At 52.2% G+C, this 20,183-nt stretch overlaps 1 protein-coding gene across 1 annotated transcript in view; it reads left to right on the top strand.

The window, feature by feature from the left end:
• The first annotated feature begins 6,423 nt into the window (after positions 1–6,423).
• The window catches only part of UGCG (UDP-glucose ceramide glucosyltransferase), a 41,859-nt gene continuing 28,099 nt past the window's right edge, over positions 6,424–20,183 (top strand). Inside the window, exon 1 of the mRNA XM_066604429.1 lies at positions 6,424–6,727. Coding sequence (XP_066460526.1) covers positions 6,630–6,727 — 98 coding nt within the window. The 5' untranslated portion in view covers positions 6,424–6,629. The remainder of the gene's footprint in view (positions 6,728–20,183) is intronic.

The following is a 20,183-nucleotide window of genomic DNA, read 5'->3' on the forward strand; positions in this document are numbered from 1 at the left end:
ACATCGGCACACTTTCTTAAGAAGATGTATGCTGATAAGTTATTCAACTCACGATTATTAAATCGCTGCATGATAATTTTATGGTGCTGGATAATTCCTCTAAAGGGGTCTTCTTCCTAGAATTAGCATCTGCAAGAAAGCTGATAAATGCCTGACCACTGGGAGTCCCAATGCTGGGACCCCACCGACCATGTGGGTCCTGTGTCCACCTTAATTCCTCACTGCACCGCGAAGTGAGGAGGCGCTTGAATGGAGCAGCGACCAAGTTGTTGCCCTTTGTCGTGCAAGCATTGTTTGTGAATATCCCGTTCTAACTGCACACAAGTGGCCTTGGACATCTTGGCCTTACTATACATTTCCTGCACACTACATACTTCCAGGTGGCAGGATATGTTGTGTACAATATAGGAAGAAATTATTCATTTTGTCGAGCCTTTTTCAATTCAAGCTGTACTAGTGCTACACAGAAGGACTTTTGTCCCGCGGCACTGGGTCACATTTATTCTCTAGTTGAGTTTGGTTCTACTCTTTTTATGGTTCTCGTGGGACTTTCTGGTTACTTGATGTCATATTATTACAATATGGTAAATGCACTTTGTTTGCTATTGGGCTTGAAATAAGATTACTTACCGGTACTCCGTTCTCTATGAGCCCATAACACCAGCCACGAGAGACCAGCTCCCATCCGGACAGGAAACAGGGACCTCCCCGATCTTGTTAAAAGCAGGAACACCCTTCAGATCCTCGGTTCTTTTACAAGATTCAATGGACTATTTGAGACCTTTTTCTATTTTACTTATGTTTATACCTGGAATTTCCCTTGCGCCCATGACTGCACCATGAGAGATTCAACCAGATTCCTAATTAGGGGGGCTTTATAGCCTGAAGTGCTATGCTACTGTTGGCTAATAGCTTATTGGGTTGGAGATGCCTTCAATATAGAACTAGCGAAACTCAACAGCTGATTCGTAGCTTTGAAGTATTCGTATTCTCTCCTGATGTTGAAGCCGTGCCACACAACCAAATAGACGTTCCAATTCTACCATGTATATAACATCTGGCCCCCATTACACTGATTTATCTATTACTGCCAAGCAGACTATGGGACTCACCTTGTTTCTAATATTTTGATAAAAAAGGTAAATATGATTCTTAGAAAACAAGCATATTTCCAATCCAGTGTCGGCCCTTGTCCGACATTAAAATTTCCCTGCATAGCTTTGATGTTGGAGGCTGTTCTGCATATCTATGCTGCAGTATGCAGGACAGCGCTCCATCAATGGAGTGCTGTCCTGCATACTGTAGCATGCACATGAACAACAGCCTACGACATCGGAGTGCTGTCCTGCATACTGTTAGAAATATATGTCTGACCTCGTCCAACATCAGCGCTAAGCAAGGAAGTCTTAACGTCAGACAAGGTACACTAGGTTGGAAAGGGTTAAAGGAAACTTGTCACGTCCCGACGGCACCATAAACTAAGTTATGATGCTGTTAAGGGACGTGGCAGGGAGCTGGGTGATATATTTTTTATACTCACCTGTGATCCAGTGCTGTCGGCTCATGAAATATGTGCGTGGCGCACAAATCTGACTCTTTTCAGAGTCCTATTCGCACAAGTCTATGGGGGAGCGTGCACATGACTCCGAGCAGAGTCAGATTTCCGTACAGTCTGGCTTTACATACTGTGTTTGTAATCTGTTTCTGAGCCAAGATCTACAAAACATACAGTAATTAGAGAACAGGTTCTCCAGATTTCCAACTGTACTTTAAGGACTCATGCCCATGGCCGTGACGGGCTCCGCAAGCGGAATACCGCAGCAGAGGCCGTTACGGCGCCCCCCCAAAGACCTCATAATCACCTCCGGGTCCACTGTGTAGCTCCCGTATAACACTGCCGGCGTGCATGCGCAGTACAGCGCAGCAGTGTCATATGACGCGCCTGCAATGTCACATGAAGAGCCGGCTGCGGGCGGGGTGCGTATTAACGCTATACTTCCGCTGTGCTACAGTGGAAGTATAGCATGACGGCCGGCTTCCATTGACTACAACGAAAGCTGTTTGCACGTATTCCCGCGGCAAATAGAACATGCTGCGGGTAATTTCACGCTGCGGAATTCTGCGGTGGAATTCCGCAGGGTGTACATTGAGCTATTATGTTTGCCGTAGTTGCCGTGAAATCCGGCCGTGGGCATTAGCCCTCAGCTAAATGACTGCAGAACCTGAGAGAAGCGCGTGCTCCTTTTATATACCCCTTTGGTAGGCTGCATTCACAAGAGCGGTAAAATCGTGCGAGTTTTGTGCGTTGCGAGGTGCATGAAAACAGAAGCCATTCTTTGCAATGGGCAGATTACATGGGTGAGTCGTCTCTTGCATTGGTACCGAGAGACGGAGAGATCACAGCAGGTTCTATTTACATGCGAGTGTCGTATGAGAATAGATCCCGCAGATGTGCGGTCTCCCGCACAACACACGGACGACTCGTGCTATCATTAACATGGGCTGATCACGGAGCCTTTTAGTGCTCCCCCTCATCCCCTGCGACGGAATATAGCTAGTAATGGGCAGGCGGCAATAAACCAATGTGAAATATAAATCATAGTGATGCTTCTGGCCTTCCCGAGGGCTCAGTGGAGAAGTCAGCGCTGCGCCAATTATCATGGGCGATTGTAAGTTTAAGGCCCGCTTCATATGGGCGTAAGTGTATTTGCGCAATGAACGTTGTGTTTTTGCATGTAAATGTGTGCATTTTACTGTATTTTCTGTCTGCGCATGCACTGCATATTTGTGCGCGCAAAAAAAAAAAATGTGTGTGATTTTTTTCTCAATTACGTATTGGAGGCAAAAATCGCATGATGTGTCATAAGACCAGCTTCACACGGGCGTCCGTGGATTTACGTGCACATTTTCACGTTGGGTGTTGCTTTTTGGCACGCATGTGTGTTTTTACTGTATCTTTTACACGAGCATGCCCTGCGTAAGCGCACACACAAACACACAAGCATGCTCCCACTGAATTCAATGGGCAATTAAGTTTAACCCCTTAGTGACGAAGCCTGTTTGCGCCTTAGTCACGGAGCCAAATTTAGTAAATCTGACAGGTTTCACTTTGACATACAACTCCGTAAAGGTTTTGTATATCCAAGTGATTCTGACATTGTTTTTTCGCCACATGTTGTACTTCATTTAGGTGGGGAAAATAGTCCAATTGAATTTATGCATATTTATTAAAAGCGCTAAAATTGGGAAAAATTTTTTTTGCAAACTGTGTCATTTTAAAAACAGTTTTTTTTGTACAGCACACATAACAATGAAGACTTTCACTCCAAAATGGATCCCCCTGTTTGTCCCGTGTTCAGAAACATACCCATTGTGGCCCTCATCTGCTTACAGGGTACATGGCTATAATGGAAGGAGCACCCGTTGGATTTCAGGGCACAACTGAATAAATCCAGACCCCATTGCCCACTTGCGCGGAAAAAAATTTGACTCCCTAAAAATAATCCCCCTCCCCCTCCGCGCCCTTTTTGGCGTCCCCTAAATCTTAGATAAAAGTAATAATGTGAACTGTGTGGTTTGTTCGTAGACAGGGGTAATTACGGAGGCTGGGTGGGATGGGCACATGGGGCAATAAAACCGGTTATCCCCCCTCCTCTCATGCTTTTTTGGGGGTATTTCTTGACCCCAGCGTCAGGAATAGGGCGTAAAGAGTGGCGCTCTGTGAGGCTTCGCAAGCTCGCTGAGGTGCGATGGTCTCACACAGAAGGCGCTCAACAAGCTGCTCCTGAAACTGCATGAAGGCGAGCGTTCCCGGGGCCTCTTGTAAATTACTTATTACAGGTAGTGGTCTGAATAACGCCGGGCTCACACGGCCGGATGTGGAATCCGCTTGTGGAAGCCCGCAGTGGATCCCAGCTGTGAGCCCGACTGAGGCGCTGTGTACGGCCGCGTAATGTACTGCGCATAACTGTATACTCACCCAGGCGGTCATGCGCAATACTTTTTGTTTGTTTGTTTCCCGCACAGTCGCTTAGCGATGACACGGGTACCCGCAGCCCGTACACAATGTAGTTACGAATCGGCTGCGGGTATATCCGCAACCATGGAGCACAATAGGCTCTATGTCGCGGATATACATGATGAAGTAGAACCTGCTGCGTTCTCTTTTCTGCGAGTGGATTACGTAATTCTGACCCGCTAATGTGAGCGGAATTGTGTAATCCAATGCGATTGATCTGCGTATTACCGCGGATCAGACGCATGCGGAATCCGTAATTCCTATCCGGTCATGTGAGACCGACCTAAGGTAGATCGCTACCTTTTTTTTATCACATGAGTGGGGACCGCTCAACAAGGCCACTGCTCTAGTCCCTCTCGCCAGGAGCAAGGAGATTTTACATTTCCCCGCTCCTGTGAATGTGTCTAGCATTTTGCCGACGGTCGCATGCGCAGAAGCTGGGAAGCTTCACGGAGGAGGATCGCGTTGGAGTTCAAATACGGAGGCCTCCTGTAAAAAGTTTCATCGTGAGGGGAGATGAAACTTAAAACTTTTTTTTTTTTTACTTTTACATGATCGCCATTACCATTGGATAACGGCGATCACATGATCGGGGACTGACATCTCCAGGCTCTCAGCTACCTTCTGTAGTCAGGAACAGAAAGATTTTAAGTTTCCTGGGCAATCCTCGACTTTAGCCATGCATCCGCCATTATGCTGACAGGCGCATGCGCCGAAGCCGGGGTAAACACCGTGGATAAAGATCCCATCGGAGGGAGATGAAACTAATTTTTTATTTTTACTTTATTTAACTTTATATGATCACCGTTATCCGATTATGTGACCCAGAACCGCATACAGCGGCCCCGGTGACATCTACCTACACTTGGCTATCTTTGATAGCCGGGTGCAGGCAGATCTTAAATTTGCCGGGCTCTCTGCGTGTGCGTAGAAGCCCGCGGGAGGTCCTGATCACCGGGGGACATCACGGAGGACCGGGAGGAGTATTTTCAGCTGCCCCCATGGATCCGATCCGGCCCTTTTGTGCAGAATGATTATTGTTCAAATGAGCGAAAGTGAACAATAATTGCTCAGTGTAAACACGGCCAAAAACACGGATAAATCCCTTTTCATTCACTTTATGCAGCATAAAAACCATCATTGGTTCGTTCGCTTGAAACGGCGCTCGTTCTGTCACTTTCAGCGTCCTATACGGCGACTGTGAATTCCCGATCGATTTCTCGTTTGAACGAACCAACGATGCATCTGCTGTATAAACAGGCCGCCCGAGTGTGAACGAGCTAGTGACCCCCCGGCTGGTGAGCCTACGTTTTCTGTATTGCGGATGACCGCGGACGCTCAACCCATTGGTCATGCGCAGTACAGATTTTCTAATTAAATCTTTGTTTTTCCTGTGCTGTCGCTAGGTGATGATGTGGGTACCCACGGCCTATCCGAAATGTCAATTGCGGACAGGCCGCAAGTCAGGACGGGTTCCATTTACTCCAATGAAAGCTATCCGTGCGGACGCCGCACAAGAACAGAACATACTGCGATTTTATTTCTGCTCGTGGAAATCGCAATCGCTGTCCGCTCATGCTCTATTCTTTCAATGTGTGTGGATACCGCGGGCGATGATCGCAGACTGCGCAATTCAAGTCCGGTTGTGTCAGATCGCCATGGGCTTAAGATCTGCCACAAAACCTGAATGTGACCCCATAATAGCGCCGGTCATGGACCCCGGACAGTCTGTCGCTGGCTACAAGAAGGCAGCTACATCCGCTCTGGCCTTTCTGTGCGTTTCATTGCAGACGGTACAGAATAGTCCGCAACAATGTTGCAAATACGCAGCCCGGAATTTCAACCCAAAATTCACCAATCTAAATGCAGATTTTGATATGTAGTTAGCGGCAGAATTCTGCATTCTGTAGCTACCTGCTGGCTGTGCGGATTTTGACACAGAATGTTCCGTAAATGGGCGTATTTGGCAACAATGTTGCAGAATATTCCTGGAAGCACCGATGCTGCTCACAATATGGCAACAGCACGTCCGCGATGGTCGCCATGCAGGTGGTCATGGGCTGTCAGAGGTGAGGCACACAGGCTGTACGTGTCTCTCAGCAGCCCCCCGGACCAGACTTTCCTGTACCCTGTCCGCCGCGACTGCCCGCAGGACGATGACGACACCGTCTCCAGACACGTTCCACACACCTTCCGGCCCCGCCCCTCTCGTGACGTCACCGTGCCCAGCTGATAGTAGCGCTGAAAGGTTTGTAGTTCCACCGAGAGAGCCCCGCCCACATAAGGAGAGGAGGGGCGTGGTCACCCGGGAGTGCTTCGTACGACGGAGGCGCTGAGTGAGCGAGCCGGACATGAGGTGGGCGTGGCGTGAGAGGGGGCGTGGTTCCGCGCCTGGCTGTGAAGGGTGGAGGGCTGCTGTGGCTCCGGTGTCAGTTATCTGTGGACTGTAGAGCCGGGCGGAGGAGGAGGGCCGCTGGGCGCACGGCACACACACGCTTCCCGGACAGCCCTCTACCCCCGGCCCCGCCGTGTCCATGCAGTGCGGGGCGACACGTTACTGACACCTGAGCGCCGCTCTACACACGGGGAGATAGTCGGTGTGTTCCCGGTGATGGCCGTCCTGGATCTGGCCCTACAAGGTCTCGCCATCTTCGGCGTCGTCCTCTTCTTCGTCCTGTGGTTCATGCATTTCTTGTCCATCATCTACACGTAAGTGATGCGGCGCTCCCGTGCATGACGGCGCTAGTACATGTATGCCCACCGGGGGGGACCCGGGACATGTATGCCCACCGGGGGGGACCGGGGACATGTATGCCCACCGGGGGGGACCGGGGACATGTATGCCCACCGGGGGGGACCGGGGACATGTATGCCCACCGGGGGGGACCGGGGACATGTATGCCCACCGGGGGGGACCGGGGACATGTATGCCCACCGGGGGGGACCGGGGACATGTATGCCCACCGGGGGGGACCGGGGACATGTATGCCCACCGGGGGGGACCGGGGACATGTATGCCCACCGGGGGGGACCCGGGACATGTATGCCCACCGGGGGGGGGGGACCCGGGACATGTATGCCCACCGGGGGGGGGGACCCGGGACATGTATGCCCACCGGGGGGGGGGACCCGGGACATGTATGCCCACCGGGGGGGGGGACCCGGGACATGTATGCCCACCGGGGGGGGGGACCCGGGACATGTATGCCCACCGGGGGGGGGGACCCGGGACATGTATGCCCACCGGGGGGGGGGACCCGGGACATGTATGCCCACCGGGGGGGGGGACCCGGGACATGTATGCCCACCGGGGGGGGGGGACCCGGGACATGTATGCCCACCGGGGGGGGGGGACCCGGGACATGTATGCCCACCGGGGGGGGGGACCCGGGACATGTATGCCCACCGGGGGGGGGGGACCCGGGACATGTATGCCCACCGGGGGGGGGGACCCGGGACATGTATGCCCACCGGGGGGGGGGACCCGGGACATGTATGCCCACCGGGGGGGGGGACCCGGGACATGTATGCCCACCGGGGGGGGGGACCCGGGACATGTATGCCCACCGGGGGGGGGGACCCGGGACATGTATGCCCACCGGGGGGGGGGACCCGGGACATGTATGCCCACCGGGGGGGGGGGACCCGGGACATGTATGCCCACCGGGGGGGGGGACCCGGGACATGTATGCCCACCGGGGGGGGGGACCCGGGACATGTATGCCCACCGGGGGGGGGGACCCGGGACATGTATGCCCACCGGGGGGGGGGACCCGGGACATGTATGCCCACCGGGGGGGGGGACCCGGGACATGTATGCCCACCGGGGGGGGGGACCCGGGACATGTATGCCCACCGGGGGGGGGGGACCCGGGACATGTATGCCCACCGGGGGGGGGGACCCGGGACATGTATGCCCACCGGGGGGGGGGACCCGGGACATGTATGCCCACCGGGGGGGGGGGACCCGGGACATGTATGCCCACCGGGGGGGGGGGACCCGGGACATGTATGCCCACCGGGGGGGGGGGGACCCGGGACATGTATGCCCACCGGGGGGGGGGGGACCCGGGACATGTATGCCCACCGGGGGGGGGGGGAGGGACCCGGGACATGTATGCCCACCGGGGGGGGGGGGGGGGACCCGGGACATGTATGCCCACCGGGGGGGGGGGGGGGGGGACCCGGGACATGTATGCCCACCGGGGGGGGGGGGGGGGAGACCCGGGACATGTATGCCCACCGGGGGGGGGGGGGGGACCCGGGACATGTATGCCCACCGGGGGGGGGGGGGGGACCCGGGACATGTATGCCCACGGGGGGGGGGGGGGACCCGGGACATGTATGCCCACGGGGGGGGGGGGGGGACCCGGGACATGTATGCCCACCGGGGGGGGGGGGGGGGGACCCGGGACATGTATGCCCACCGGGGGGGGGGGGGGGACCCGGGACATGTATGCCCACCGGGGGGGGGGGGGGGGGGGACCCGGGACATGGTGGGTGCCTCTTTGGCATTGGTGTTTTGCTTGCTTACCCCAGCGGGTCCCCTGGTGACTTGTGTGCCCTGTAAGGTGCCCCAATAGTAACACAGTATATGAGGCTTAAAAAAGCCCCTTGCCCCCTCCCCGTGTTTATCCAAAAAACCCAATGAGGTAGAAACCAGTGTTCCCCCTCCAAAAAAAAAAAAAATCCTCCCTGCGCCCTGGTGGCACGTTTCAGAGGGAGCCCTGGTATCGTTTGTTTGTGTGCCCGCCCTAGAGGGTGCTCCAGTGGTGACTGTTTGGCTGCATGTTCCAGAGGGAGCCCTGGTGGTGTCTGGTGCCATGCTTCAGGGGACGCCCTGCTACCATGAGAGGGGGAATATGCTTCTGGAGGGTGCCCCAGTGGTGGCTGCAAGCTCCAGAGGGTGCCCTGGTATCGTGCGTGTGCCCTATAGGGGGCCCCGGTGGTGGCTGCAAGCTCCAGAGGGTGCCCTGGTATCGTGCGTGTGCCCTATAGGGTGCCCCGGTGGTGGCTGCAAGCTCCAGAGGGTGCCCTGGTATCGTGCGTGTGCCCTATAGGGTGCCCCGGTGGTGGCTGCATGCTCCAGAGGGTGCCCTGGTATCGTGCGTGTGCCCTATAGGGTGCCCCGGTGGTGGCTGCATGCTCCAGAGGGTGCCCTGGTATCGTGCGTGTGCCCTATAGGGTGCCCCGGTGGTGGCTGCATGCTCCAGAGGGTGTCCTGGTATCGCTGTGCCCTATAGGGTGCCCTGGTGGTGGCTGAAAGCTCCAGAGGGTGCCCTGGTATCGTGTGGGTGAGCTGGTGATGTTTGTTTGGTTGCACCCTTCAGAAGATGCTCTAGTGTGGGGGGGGGGGGGGGGGTGCGCCCTGGAAGGTGCCCCGGTTGTGTCTGTTTGGTTGCACGCTGGAGCGGACACCCTGGCATCTTGCGTGTGTGGACCCTGCAGGGTGCCCTCCTCTACATGGAAGGAGGGCACAGCTCTTCTGGCTGCTGCCATGTGCGGTGTCTGCAGGCAGAGCACTGAGGCCTCTGTCACCAGCTTTGTGTCCGCCTCGGCTCTGTACATTGTACCCACACGGCTTTCTCTATAAAGGTAGAAGGGCATCTGTGTTGGCGATCCTGGACGTGTTGATGCCATCTCTCACCGTGCCCCCTTATGTGATGGGCGGTCATATATTATGCCCACTCTGTGATCTGCAGGGGTATATAACCGAGCCGTCTGCAGCCCTGCGGGGGGGGCAGTGTCTTCTGTCTTCCTTGCTGGGTAGAAGTGCTTCCTGCGGCGCTGCTGCTGCATTGTAGCTGAAGCCCCTCGCTGGGGATCCTTGACGCCTGGTGAACTGCTGGCTGCCCGCTCCTTATCCCCGCAGCTCAGCGCCATTAACGTTTAACCTTTGGCCACTGAATCAGTGTTTGTTCCTACAATCAGACCATTAAACTTTGTGCTGCATCAACAGATCATGTGACGTGGGTTGGCAGAGGCTGGTACTGGCATGGCACTAGCCAGCGTCTGCCCCAGGTAATGGTACCTGCAGGGATATCTATAGATGTATACCCCCCGCCTGCTCCTGCTGTCGTGCTCAGTTCTCTCGTGCGTGTGGCGGTCGCTGGTTGTACCCCCCCCCCCTTGTCTCTCAGGATGTCGTCCTCCAGCATCACCTCTCCAAGTTCTGAGACCATTCGCAGACGAGTATTGTTCGCGTGCGCCCCTCACCCTGACCTTGTCTTACTTGTCCCAGTCATCGCCGTCCGCTTCTGTCCTGGACGGCGGCCATTCACTTATACGGCCGAAAATCTGGCAAATAATTAGTTTACACGAAATCTGGAAGTTGCGGGCAATCATCTGAAGGCTGCGACTAGAAGGACGGAAGCACAGAGCTCCTTTAATATTGAATACTGCCAGTGCGCCCCCCCCTCCCCCCTCACCTTACAGTACCATGCACGCCGCCCCCTATAGAATCGCAGTGATGTCCCGTGCACGCCGCCCCCTATAGAATCGCAGTGATGTCCCGTGCACGCCGCCCCCTATAGAATCGCAGTGATGTCCCGTGCACGCCGCCCCCTATAGAATCGCAGTGATGTCCCGTGCACGCCGCCCCCCCGTAGAATCGCAGTGATGTCCCGTGCACGCCGCCCCCTGTAGAATCGCAGGGATGTCCCGTGCACGCCGCCCCCCACCTTACAGTACCGTGCACGCTGCCCCCTATAGAATCGCAGGGATGTCCCGTGCGCGCCACCCCCTATAGAATCGCAGGGATGTCCCGTGCGCGCCGCCCCCGCCCCTATAGAATCGCAGGGATGTCCCGTGCGCGCCGCCGCCCCCTATAGAATCGCAGGGATGTCCCGTGCGCGCCGCCGCCCCCTATAGAATCGCAGGGATGCCCCGTGCACGCCGCCCCCTATAGAATCGCAGGGATGCCCCGTGCACGCCGCCCCCTATAGAATCGCAGGGATGCCCCGTGCACGCCGCCCCCTATAGAATCGCAGTGATGTCCCGTGCACGCCGCCCCCTATAGAATCGCAGTGATGTCCCGTGCACGCCGCCCCCTATAGAATCGCAGTGATGTCCCGTGCACGCCGCCCCCTATAGAATCGCAGTGATGTCCCGTGCACGCCGCCCCCCCCCGTAGAATCGCAGTGATGTCCCGTGCACGCCGCCCCCCCCCCGTAGAATCGCAGTGATGTCCCGTGCACGCCGCCCCCCACCTTACAGTACCGTGCACGCTGCCCCCTATAGAATCGCAGGGATGTCCCGTGCGCGCCGCCCCCTATAGAATCGCAGGGATGTCCCGTGCGCGCCGCCGCCGCCCCTATAGAATCGCAGGGATGTCCCGTGCGCGCCGCCGCCCCCTATAGAATCGCAGGGATGCCCCGTGCACGCCGCCCCCTATAGAATCGCAGGGATGTCCCGTGCACGCCGCCCCCTATAGAATCACAGGGATGTCACGTGCACGCCGCCCCCTATAGAATCGCAGTGATGTCCCGTGCACGCCGCCCCCTATACAATCGCAGTGATGTCCCGTGCACGCCGCCCCCCCGTAGAATCGCAGTGATGTCCCGTGCACGCCGCCCCCTGTAGAATCGCAGTGATGTCCCGTGCACGCCGCCCCCCACCTTACAGTACCGTGCACGCTGCCCCCTATAGAATCGCAGGGATGTCCCGTGCGCGGCGCCCCCTATAGAATCGCAGGGATGCCCCGTGCGCGCCGCCGCCCCCTATAGAATCGCAGGGATGCCCCGTGCGCGCCGCCGCCCCCTATAGAATCGCAGGGATGCCCCGTGCGCGCCGCCGCCCCCTATAGAATCGCAGGGATGCCCCGTGCGCGCCGCCGCCCCCTATAGAATCGCAGGGATGCCCCGTGCGCGCCGCCGCCCCCTATAGAATCGCGGTGATGGCCCGTGCACACCACCTTCTGCATCACTGATGTACCGTGCACGCGCGCCCCCCTTGAATCGCAGTGATGTACCGTGCACGCCCCCCCCAATACAATATCGCAGTGATGTACCGTGCACACTGCTCCCCCGCCCCCCAGAATCCTGGTGACGTACCGTGCACGCCCCCCCCCCCCATATAATATCGCTGTGATGAGCCGTGCACGCCGCCTGCCAATATAATATCGCAGTGATGAACCGTGCATGCCGCCCCCCCCTAGAATCGCAGTGATGTACTGTGCACGCCGCCCCCCCAATATAATATCAGTGATGTACCATGCACGCCGCCACCCCTCCCTCCCCAGAATCACAGTGATGTACTGTGCAGGCTACCCCCCCCCCCCCCCCCCACTATAGAACCACAGTGATGTACCGTGCATGTTGCGTATTACATGGCGCAAATATGCTGGTGTGGACCCCATCCTTGTCTGTACTCTCTATATACGTGTGCTCATAGATTGCAAGCTCTTGTGGGCAGGAGCCTCTGCAGTAACGTTCAGTTAGTAGCTCTATATTGGAGGTACCATCTGACTTGTAAAGCGCTGCGGAATATGTTGACGCTATATAAAGATGATTATACACTGTTGCTGTGTCCGGTACTGCGGTGTATTGTGCTGGCACGTAGAGTAATGCCAGGTTGCCATGGAGCCTGATGTAATTAAGATGGATGGTTCTTGTGGTATCGACAGCTGTGATGCCTCCACCTGTAGCGGGGCGGGTGTCGTGGCAGCTGTCACCTGTCAGTGTCTGCAGGGATCAGCCGCAGTTAATGGGATTAGATGTGTCACTTTGCTATTTCGGCTGACAACCTCCGAGAAGGGATTCCGGGTTCATATTGCGGCATCCTTCTTCCCCTGGACGTAAGATCTCGGCACGGTTTCCTCGAGATGCTTTTCTTCTGACTCGCACTCTTAGAGCGCTCCCCTCTGCTGTAAATGTGGGGTAAGGGGAGCGCTCAGATGGCAGGATGGGTATGTGCTGGCCGACCTCCATTACGGTCCGTCGCTTTCCCTCGGTATCGGTTGTCTGATTATTCAGCATCTTCCATGCTCTGACACACGGGGCCCGCAGGGTTTGCATGGCGGCGCCCCCTCTGTATGAAAAGCTGCCATGTAAGCGTGGGAATATTTTAGCCAAGTAGTTCTCTGAAGTAACTGAACCCCTCGCTGTAGTTATTTTTGGCTGTTTTAGTTGCACTTTTTTCCTTATTAACCCCTAACGCTCCAGCACGTACAGATGCGTCGTGGAGGTACGAAATTAGTATGGAGTGGGGTCTGCAGTCTGACAGATGACACCCACCTGCAGCAGCCTTGGCTGACGCTTACGTTGATCGCGGCGGCTGTTTAAATGCCTCAGTCGGAGTTCGCGGGGCCTGAACTGCCCTATCCACAATGAGATCGCAGGCTGCCAGGGGTAACAGGGCTGCTATGGCAGATTGCCTGCGGCATTGCTTGATCGGCTGCCTGTCCATTGTATCATTTTATACTACTGATGCTTTAAAATGATCGCAAGTTCAAATCCCATATGGGGATTAAAAAAAAAATTGATATCGCTCCGTCCATAAATGTCTCATCTAACAAAGTCGCACATTATTTATCCTTCATGGTGAGAATCGTGGGGAAAAAAAATACACAATATCAGAATTTCGTGTTTTTTCTTTTTTTCTTTTCCGGTCACCCCATCTCTAAGCAAACACTTTATTAAAAAATTACAGGGTGTCCCGCAAAAAAAAAAATTTTATTAAAAAGCCCTTAAAGGGGTTGTCCCGCGCCGAAACGGGTTTTTTTTTTCAAACCCCCCCCCCCCCCGTTCGGCGCGAGACAACCCCGATGCAGGGACCTAAAGAAAGCTTACCGGAGCGCTTACCTTAATCCCCGCGCTCCGGTGACTTCTATACTTACCGGTGAAGATGGCCGCCGGGATCCTCTTCCTCCGTGGACCGCAGCTCTTCTGTGCGGTCCATTGCCGATTCCAGCCTCCTGATTGGCTGGAATCGGCATGTGACGGGGCGGAGCTACACGGAGCCCCATAGAGAACAGGAGAAGACCTGGACTGCGCAAGCGCGGCTAATTTGGCCATCGGAGGGCGAAAATTAGTCGGCACCATGGAGACGAGGACGCTAGCAACGGAGCAGGTAAGTAAAAAACTTTTTATAACTTCTGTATGGCTCATAATTAATGCACAATGTACATTACAAAGTGCATTAATATGGCCATACAGAAGTGTATAGACCCACTTGCTGCTGCGGGACAACCCCTTTAAACAACTACGTTGATAGAAAGATGGTTATGGCTGTAATTTCCCTCCCAAAAACTTTAAGAAGCAGAGCAAAAAAACTATTAAAAAATCATGCCCCAAACCTACTGACTTGTAGGATAAAGTTGTCATTTTTGCCGCAGTAAGTATTTAAAAAAAATTTTTTCACTCCACTTAGTATTTTTAAAAAGTTTTTCAGTACATTATATAGTACCATTGGAAAATACAACTCGTCTCGCAAAAAAACAAGCCCCCCCCCCCCCGAGCCGCTTCAGCACAACGTATTTTCGCAGTGAACAAGGTTTGAGGTAGGTCTCGGTGCCCAGTACTATAATTCGTGCAGTTATTGCCCCATTCACACGACTTTCTTTTTGTACCATTAACTACAATCCGGACCCTGAAATCCCAATCCAGATGTGGACGTCTCCCATAGCAACCAATCACTGCACAACTTTGTTTTACCAGAGCGATTCACTTTAACACCGCGTGAACTTGGCTTCAGGTCTTCTCCACGTGGAGAAGTTGGATTCGTCTAAACATATAGGAAATCGCGCTTCCTTCCTCTGTCCCTCGGGGGGGGCGGCTTTCATTGGTGTCCAACTATTCCATTGTCTTCAGTGTAGTATGATAGACTTGTAACACGGGCGATTCACAGTTCAAGGGAACGTTGGATACAATGTAACTACTTCTGGAGACAAATCTGCTACAAATGTTTCTATGAAGGCCTCTGCAGTCAGTGCGCATAATACCTAGAATATGTGCCAAAGGGGGTCTTAGAGGGTCTTTGGGATGGTTACCGATGACTTGTCCTAAGCGTAGGTCATTGGTCGGCGCCCTGACGATCAGCTGTTATGTCAGCAGACAGAGCTGTCCGTATTGTAACAACCTTCGTTAGTAATGCAATCACAGCTGCCATTGGATTCAGCAGACCCCATAACAGCTGATCACTAGGGGGTCCCAAGTGGTTAACCCCTGCCGATCAGCTATTGATGACCTATCCTGAGAATTGGTTATTAACAGATAAGTCCAAGATGACCTTTTTAATACTTTCTGATTGTAAGAGTCGTATTCGCATGCTGATATTTAAGTAGATGAAACATGTAGGCCGTTTACACGTGCCAATAATCACTCAAAAGCAAAAATGCATGATAATCGTTGGGTCTAAATGCAGAAAAAAAGCTTACTATTTGTTCGCATTTTGTTATTGGTCAGCCAGCATCAAAATCATTGCTGGATCGCTGACTTGTCGCTGCGTGTAAACGCTCCCCGCTTCACATAGAATGAGGAGGCAGCGAGGATCTGCCAATCTAAACCCACTGTATGAGTATGTAGTCCTTTAGACGGGAAGATTGTCCTGTCATAATGTACCTTTTAGCTGCAGTTCTTGTAACTTTATAGAAGTTGTGTAACAAATGAATGGCTCACAAGAGCGTATTCTGCTGCATATTACGTACACGGGTTTTGCACACGTGATATGAGATGCTAATCTTTACTCTACGTCTCCTAGGACCTGGAATCCATCACTGTATGGGAGCAAGGTAGAATCATAGAATGGTAGAGTTGGAAGGGACCTCCAGGGTCATCGGGTCCAACCCCCTGCTCAGGGCAGGATCACTAAATCATCCCAGACAGATGTCTGTCCAGCTTTTGTTTGAACATTTCCATTGAAGGAGAACTCACCACCTCCCGTGGCCGCCTGTTCCACTCATTGATCCCCCTCACTGTCTAATATCTAATCTGTGTCTCCTCCCTTTCAGTTTCATCCCATTGCTTCTAGTCTTTCCTTGTACAGATGAGAATAGGGCTGATCCCTCTGCACTGTGACAGCCCTTTAGATATTTGTAGACAGCTATTAAGTCTCCTCTCAGTCTTCTCTTCTGCAAGCTAAACATTCCTCATAGGACATGATTTGCAGACCGCTCACCATCTTGGTAACTCTTCTCTGAACTTGCTCCAGTTTGTCGGTCTTTTTTTAAGTTGGGGTGCCAAGAACTGGACACAGTATTCCAGCTGAGGTCTGACTAAGGAAGAGTAGAGGGGGATAATGACCTCACGTGATCTGGACTCTATGCTTCTCGCAATACATCCCAGAATTGCTTCTCGCACACAGGCAATAAGCGTGCGCAAAGAAAGTGCAAGCTGCGTTAATTTTGGCATGTATATGGGGATTGGGTACGCAGCAAGCATGCGTTGCGGTACAGGGCTTAAAACCACGTGTGAAACAGACCTAAATGCTAAGAAAAACTCCTTGTCAATATGTCATTTACAATTGTGACAAAGGGGGGGACCTTTTTTGAAGGAATGTAGCATCTTCACCCATGAGGAACTTTGGGGGGTCGTGATATATTGTCGGTTATGGCCTTCTATTTTAGCGAGCATCGGGGCAAGGAATGGGACGCGCTTGCATGAGCGCCACCAAACTTGCTGAAGTCCACAAAGTTCCCAGGACGGTGCACCAATACTGCTCTGAGCTTTGCTCTGCAGGTCATCGGCTTTGTGGTACATTCTGGTAGATCATCAGTTAGAAGCCATTAAGGATATACAAGTGAGAATTACGCCCACTGTAACCAAAATAAGAGCGCTTGGCTTTGGCCAGACGGGGCAAATTGGCTGCACGGTTTTCAGCGCAAATCGGCATAAAGTTTGGAGCAGGAAGAACGGCACAGAATGTTGCAGATCTGCTTTAGGGCTTCTACCCACTAGCGTTGTGTGGGTGTGTTTTTTTTTTTTTTTGTGCAATGGGATTTTAACATCAGAAAGTCCCATTGAAAAATGCAGCGATATCACAACATAAAAAAAAAATGCTCATGGGTAAAAGCCCTTAGATTTCACCCTTTTTTAGAACTGGGTGAAATCCATGCTAAAAAGTAACAGCAAAGAACTGGGATTGGGATTAGAGGGCTTGTAGATATTATTTTTCTGCAGTATCTGTAATTGCTGCGGATTTCTCTCTGGAAATTCTGCATTGAAAATCTGCAGCATTTACTTCCCCTCTGAACAGACAGCAAAAAAAATTAATGTCCTACGAAGGCTGCTCACACCTGTTCACAAAACGCCGCGTTGAAACCGTGGCACATGCTACAGTGTCTCTTAACAAGCACGAAAATCTAAAATTACAGCGTTAGAAGTCTGCGAGGCCCCATTGAAATCAATGAAAGCATTGTACCGTGATTAGCATGTCATTTGTACTGTCGCTGTAAAAAGCGAGCGCTGTGATTGGCCGAAGGCCTCGCATAAAAAAAATTATGCACTTAGATTTTTTTTTGCTTTGAGTTTTCATTGTCATGCACTTAAAATGCCTTATACCAGCATTACCTCAAATTCTCCTCTGGGTTTTATAGCTTGGGGTGTTCCCTGGACTGATCAATACAAACTCTGCTCCTCCTCCCCTCTCCTTGGTCACAGCCTGTGTAGCCACGCCCACTCAGTACTACACAATGCTATCTTTTTACTATTTATTAATGAGGCATGGCTTGATGGTGGAAAACTAATCAAATGACAAGGTGCTTGGAGATGAGCTGCACTGAAAACAGACTAAGGCTGCCTGTCCACAGGCGTTTTTACATTGCGTTCCCCGTGGCGATAATCCGACCATGGGGACCGCAGTGCATGCTTTCCATAGCGTTGCTATAGAAAGCGCAGGCCCCCTCTGTCCATGAGCAGAGAATCATAGCGATTCTCCGCTCGCGGCCGCCAGTTTGCAGCATGCTGCGAATTGCCACGACTCTCTGCCATGAGCCTATCTGTCTGCAGGCTCCAGCTCCTGGGTGGCGGCTCTGCTGCAGGATACCGCGACGCCCATGGACAGGCAGTCTAATTGTACTATGATCTGGAGAGCATAACAGTCCTAGAAGCTGCTGGGGCACAGGGGCTGGTGAGGAGATCTGCGTCTCCCCACACTGTCATACAGCCCTATGTAAGAAGGTTTCTCCCTCCAGATATATCAGGGGTTGTTTTTTCTTTTACTGCTCTTCTGACTTGGAGTGACAGTAATAAACAATGACATATAAACTTTCCCTAAATGGCACTCCCCTGTGCCAAATGACACTGCTTACTTCTTCCTGTCACTGCAGAAAGCCCCTAAGGGGGTTGTTTCTCACAAATCCCTTACTGTGCAATATGTCCTATCACAGCATACTTTTTGCTAGGCTAGGGGATCGGCTGAGAAGCAGCAGTCACTGACTGATTTTGCAAGTCTGTCAATCCTCCAAACTGCAATGCCTTAGAAAACAATAAAAGTATAGAAAAAAACTTTTTTTTTTTTTAATGAAAACCAATTACAAAAGGTCTTTGTTTCCAAAGATACATTAAGGTAAGGAAAAGAGTGTAACGATGTATGTGGCGTTTAAGCTCCATTTAGCTGCAGTGGAAATTTTCTGTGGTGAAACCGTCATATCTGTATTTACGGTACTTTCCAAAGGATGAAGTCAACAGTGCGCCCCGACATCTGGACACGGTGTAGAAAACTCTACTTGCATTCAGTTATATTTAAGACCCATTCAGACATCTGATTTCACGGACAGTACTTGGGTCAGTTATAGCCAATCAAGCTATTAACGTGTTTTTTTTGTTTCTTTTCACGCGAACGATTATCCCTGGGGTGGGGGTGGGGAGAGACACTCGCAGCATGTCCTTTTCTAATCCAATTTACAGATGAAAATTGGGAATTCATTGTCCACTGCCCATGGGTATCACTTACGTTGGACATGGGTATGTGTCCGTGTGCTGTCTGATGCGAGTTGCCCTTGAGAATCTGAGTGACAATTCGCACCCGGCTGTCTGGATGCGCCTTTAGTTGCACATTTTTAGTACAGAAATTTCACCCAAAATCTGCAAAAAGTCTTGCCCTTCTGACTGTGACCTTAGTGACAATGACCGTTCTGAATGATCTTGTGTAGATCTGTCACCTAGCTACTTTGTTGCTTTTCACTGCGGTTTGGCCCTTTAAAACTACAACCCCAAGAAGTTAATGGTCACGCACTATTTTAAACTCTTCCCTAAAAATGCTTCAGAGTTGGCCCACTGCTTGTGGTGTGAAGCTTGAATGTTCAAAGAATTCCTGGTGATCCGCTCTACTGTCCAGATGACAGCCGTTAAAGTATCCATAGTTTACAGATTAACTTCTGTGGTTGTCATGGTTAATCCACTCAATAGTATGTCTATGAGCAATGCGCGGGTAATAAATGTACATGAAAACTGACATTAATATTTTATCATATGGTAATCATTCATTGTGCAACATTATCACATGTTCACTCCCAGCATATGTTTTGCTTGCATCATAACATCCTGATTGAAAAACTACCAAATATGGGATTGACAAGGCAACTGTTAGGTGGATTCACAACTGGCTGAGTGATCGTACTCAAAGAGGGGTCATAAATGGCTGCATATCCAAGTGGAAGAATGTATCAAGTGGGGGACCACAAGGCTCTGTCCTGGGACCAGTGGTGGTCAATATATTTATAAGTGATTTAGATGAGGAAATTGAGGGGAAACGGGTCAAATTTACCAATGACACAAAGCTGGAAGGGATAGCTAACACTAGAGAGGATTCAAAAAGATCTGGGCAAACTTGAATAGTAGGCAACGACTAACAGAATGGTATTTAACAAAGAAAAAGCACATACAGAATGGGAGGAATTGGGCTAAGCAGCAAAACGTGACAAAGATTTGGATATACTAATAGATCATGGACTGAACATGAGTCAACAATGTGATGGAGGAGCAAAAGGACAAACACAATTCTGGAATGTATTAAGAGAAGCATAGAGTCTAGATCACGTGAGGTCATTATCCCTCTCTACTCTTCCTTAGTCAGACCTCATCTGGAATACTGCGTCCAGTTCTGGGCACCCCACTTTAAAAAAGACATAGACAAACTGGAGCAAGTTCAGAGAAGAGTTACCAAGATGGTGAGCGGTCTGCAAATCATGTCCTATGAGGAATGGTTAAAGGATCTGGAAATGTTTAGC

The sequence above is a fragment of the Eleutherodactylus coqui genome, chromosome 5 (assembly GCF_035609145.1).
Source record: "Eleutherodactylus coqui strain aEleCoq1 chromosome 5, aEleCoq1.hap1, whole genome shotgun sequence".
Lineage (NCBI taxonomy): Eukaryota > Metazoa > Chordata > Amphibia > Anura > Eleutherodactylidae > Eleutherodactylus > Eleutherodactylus coqui.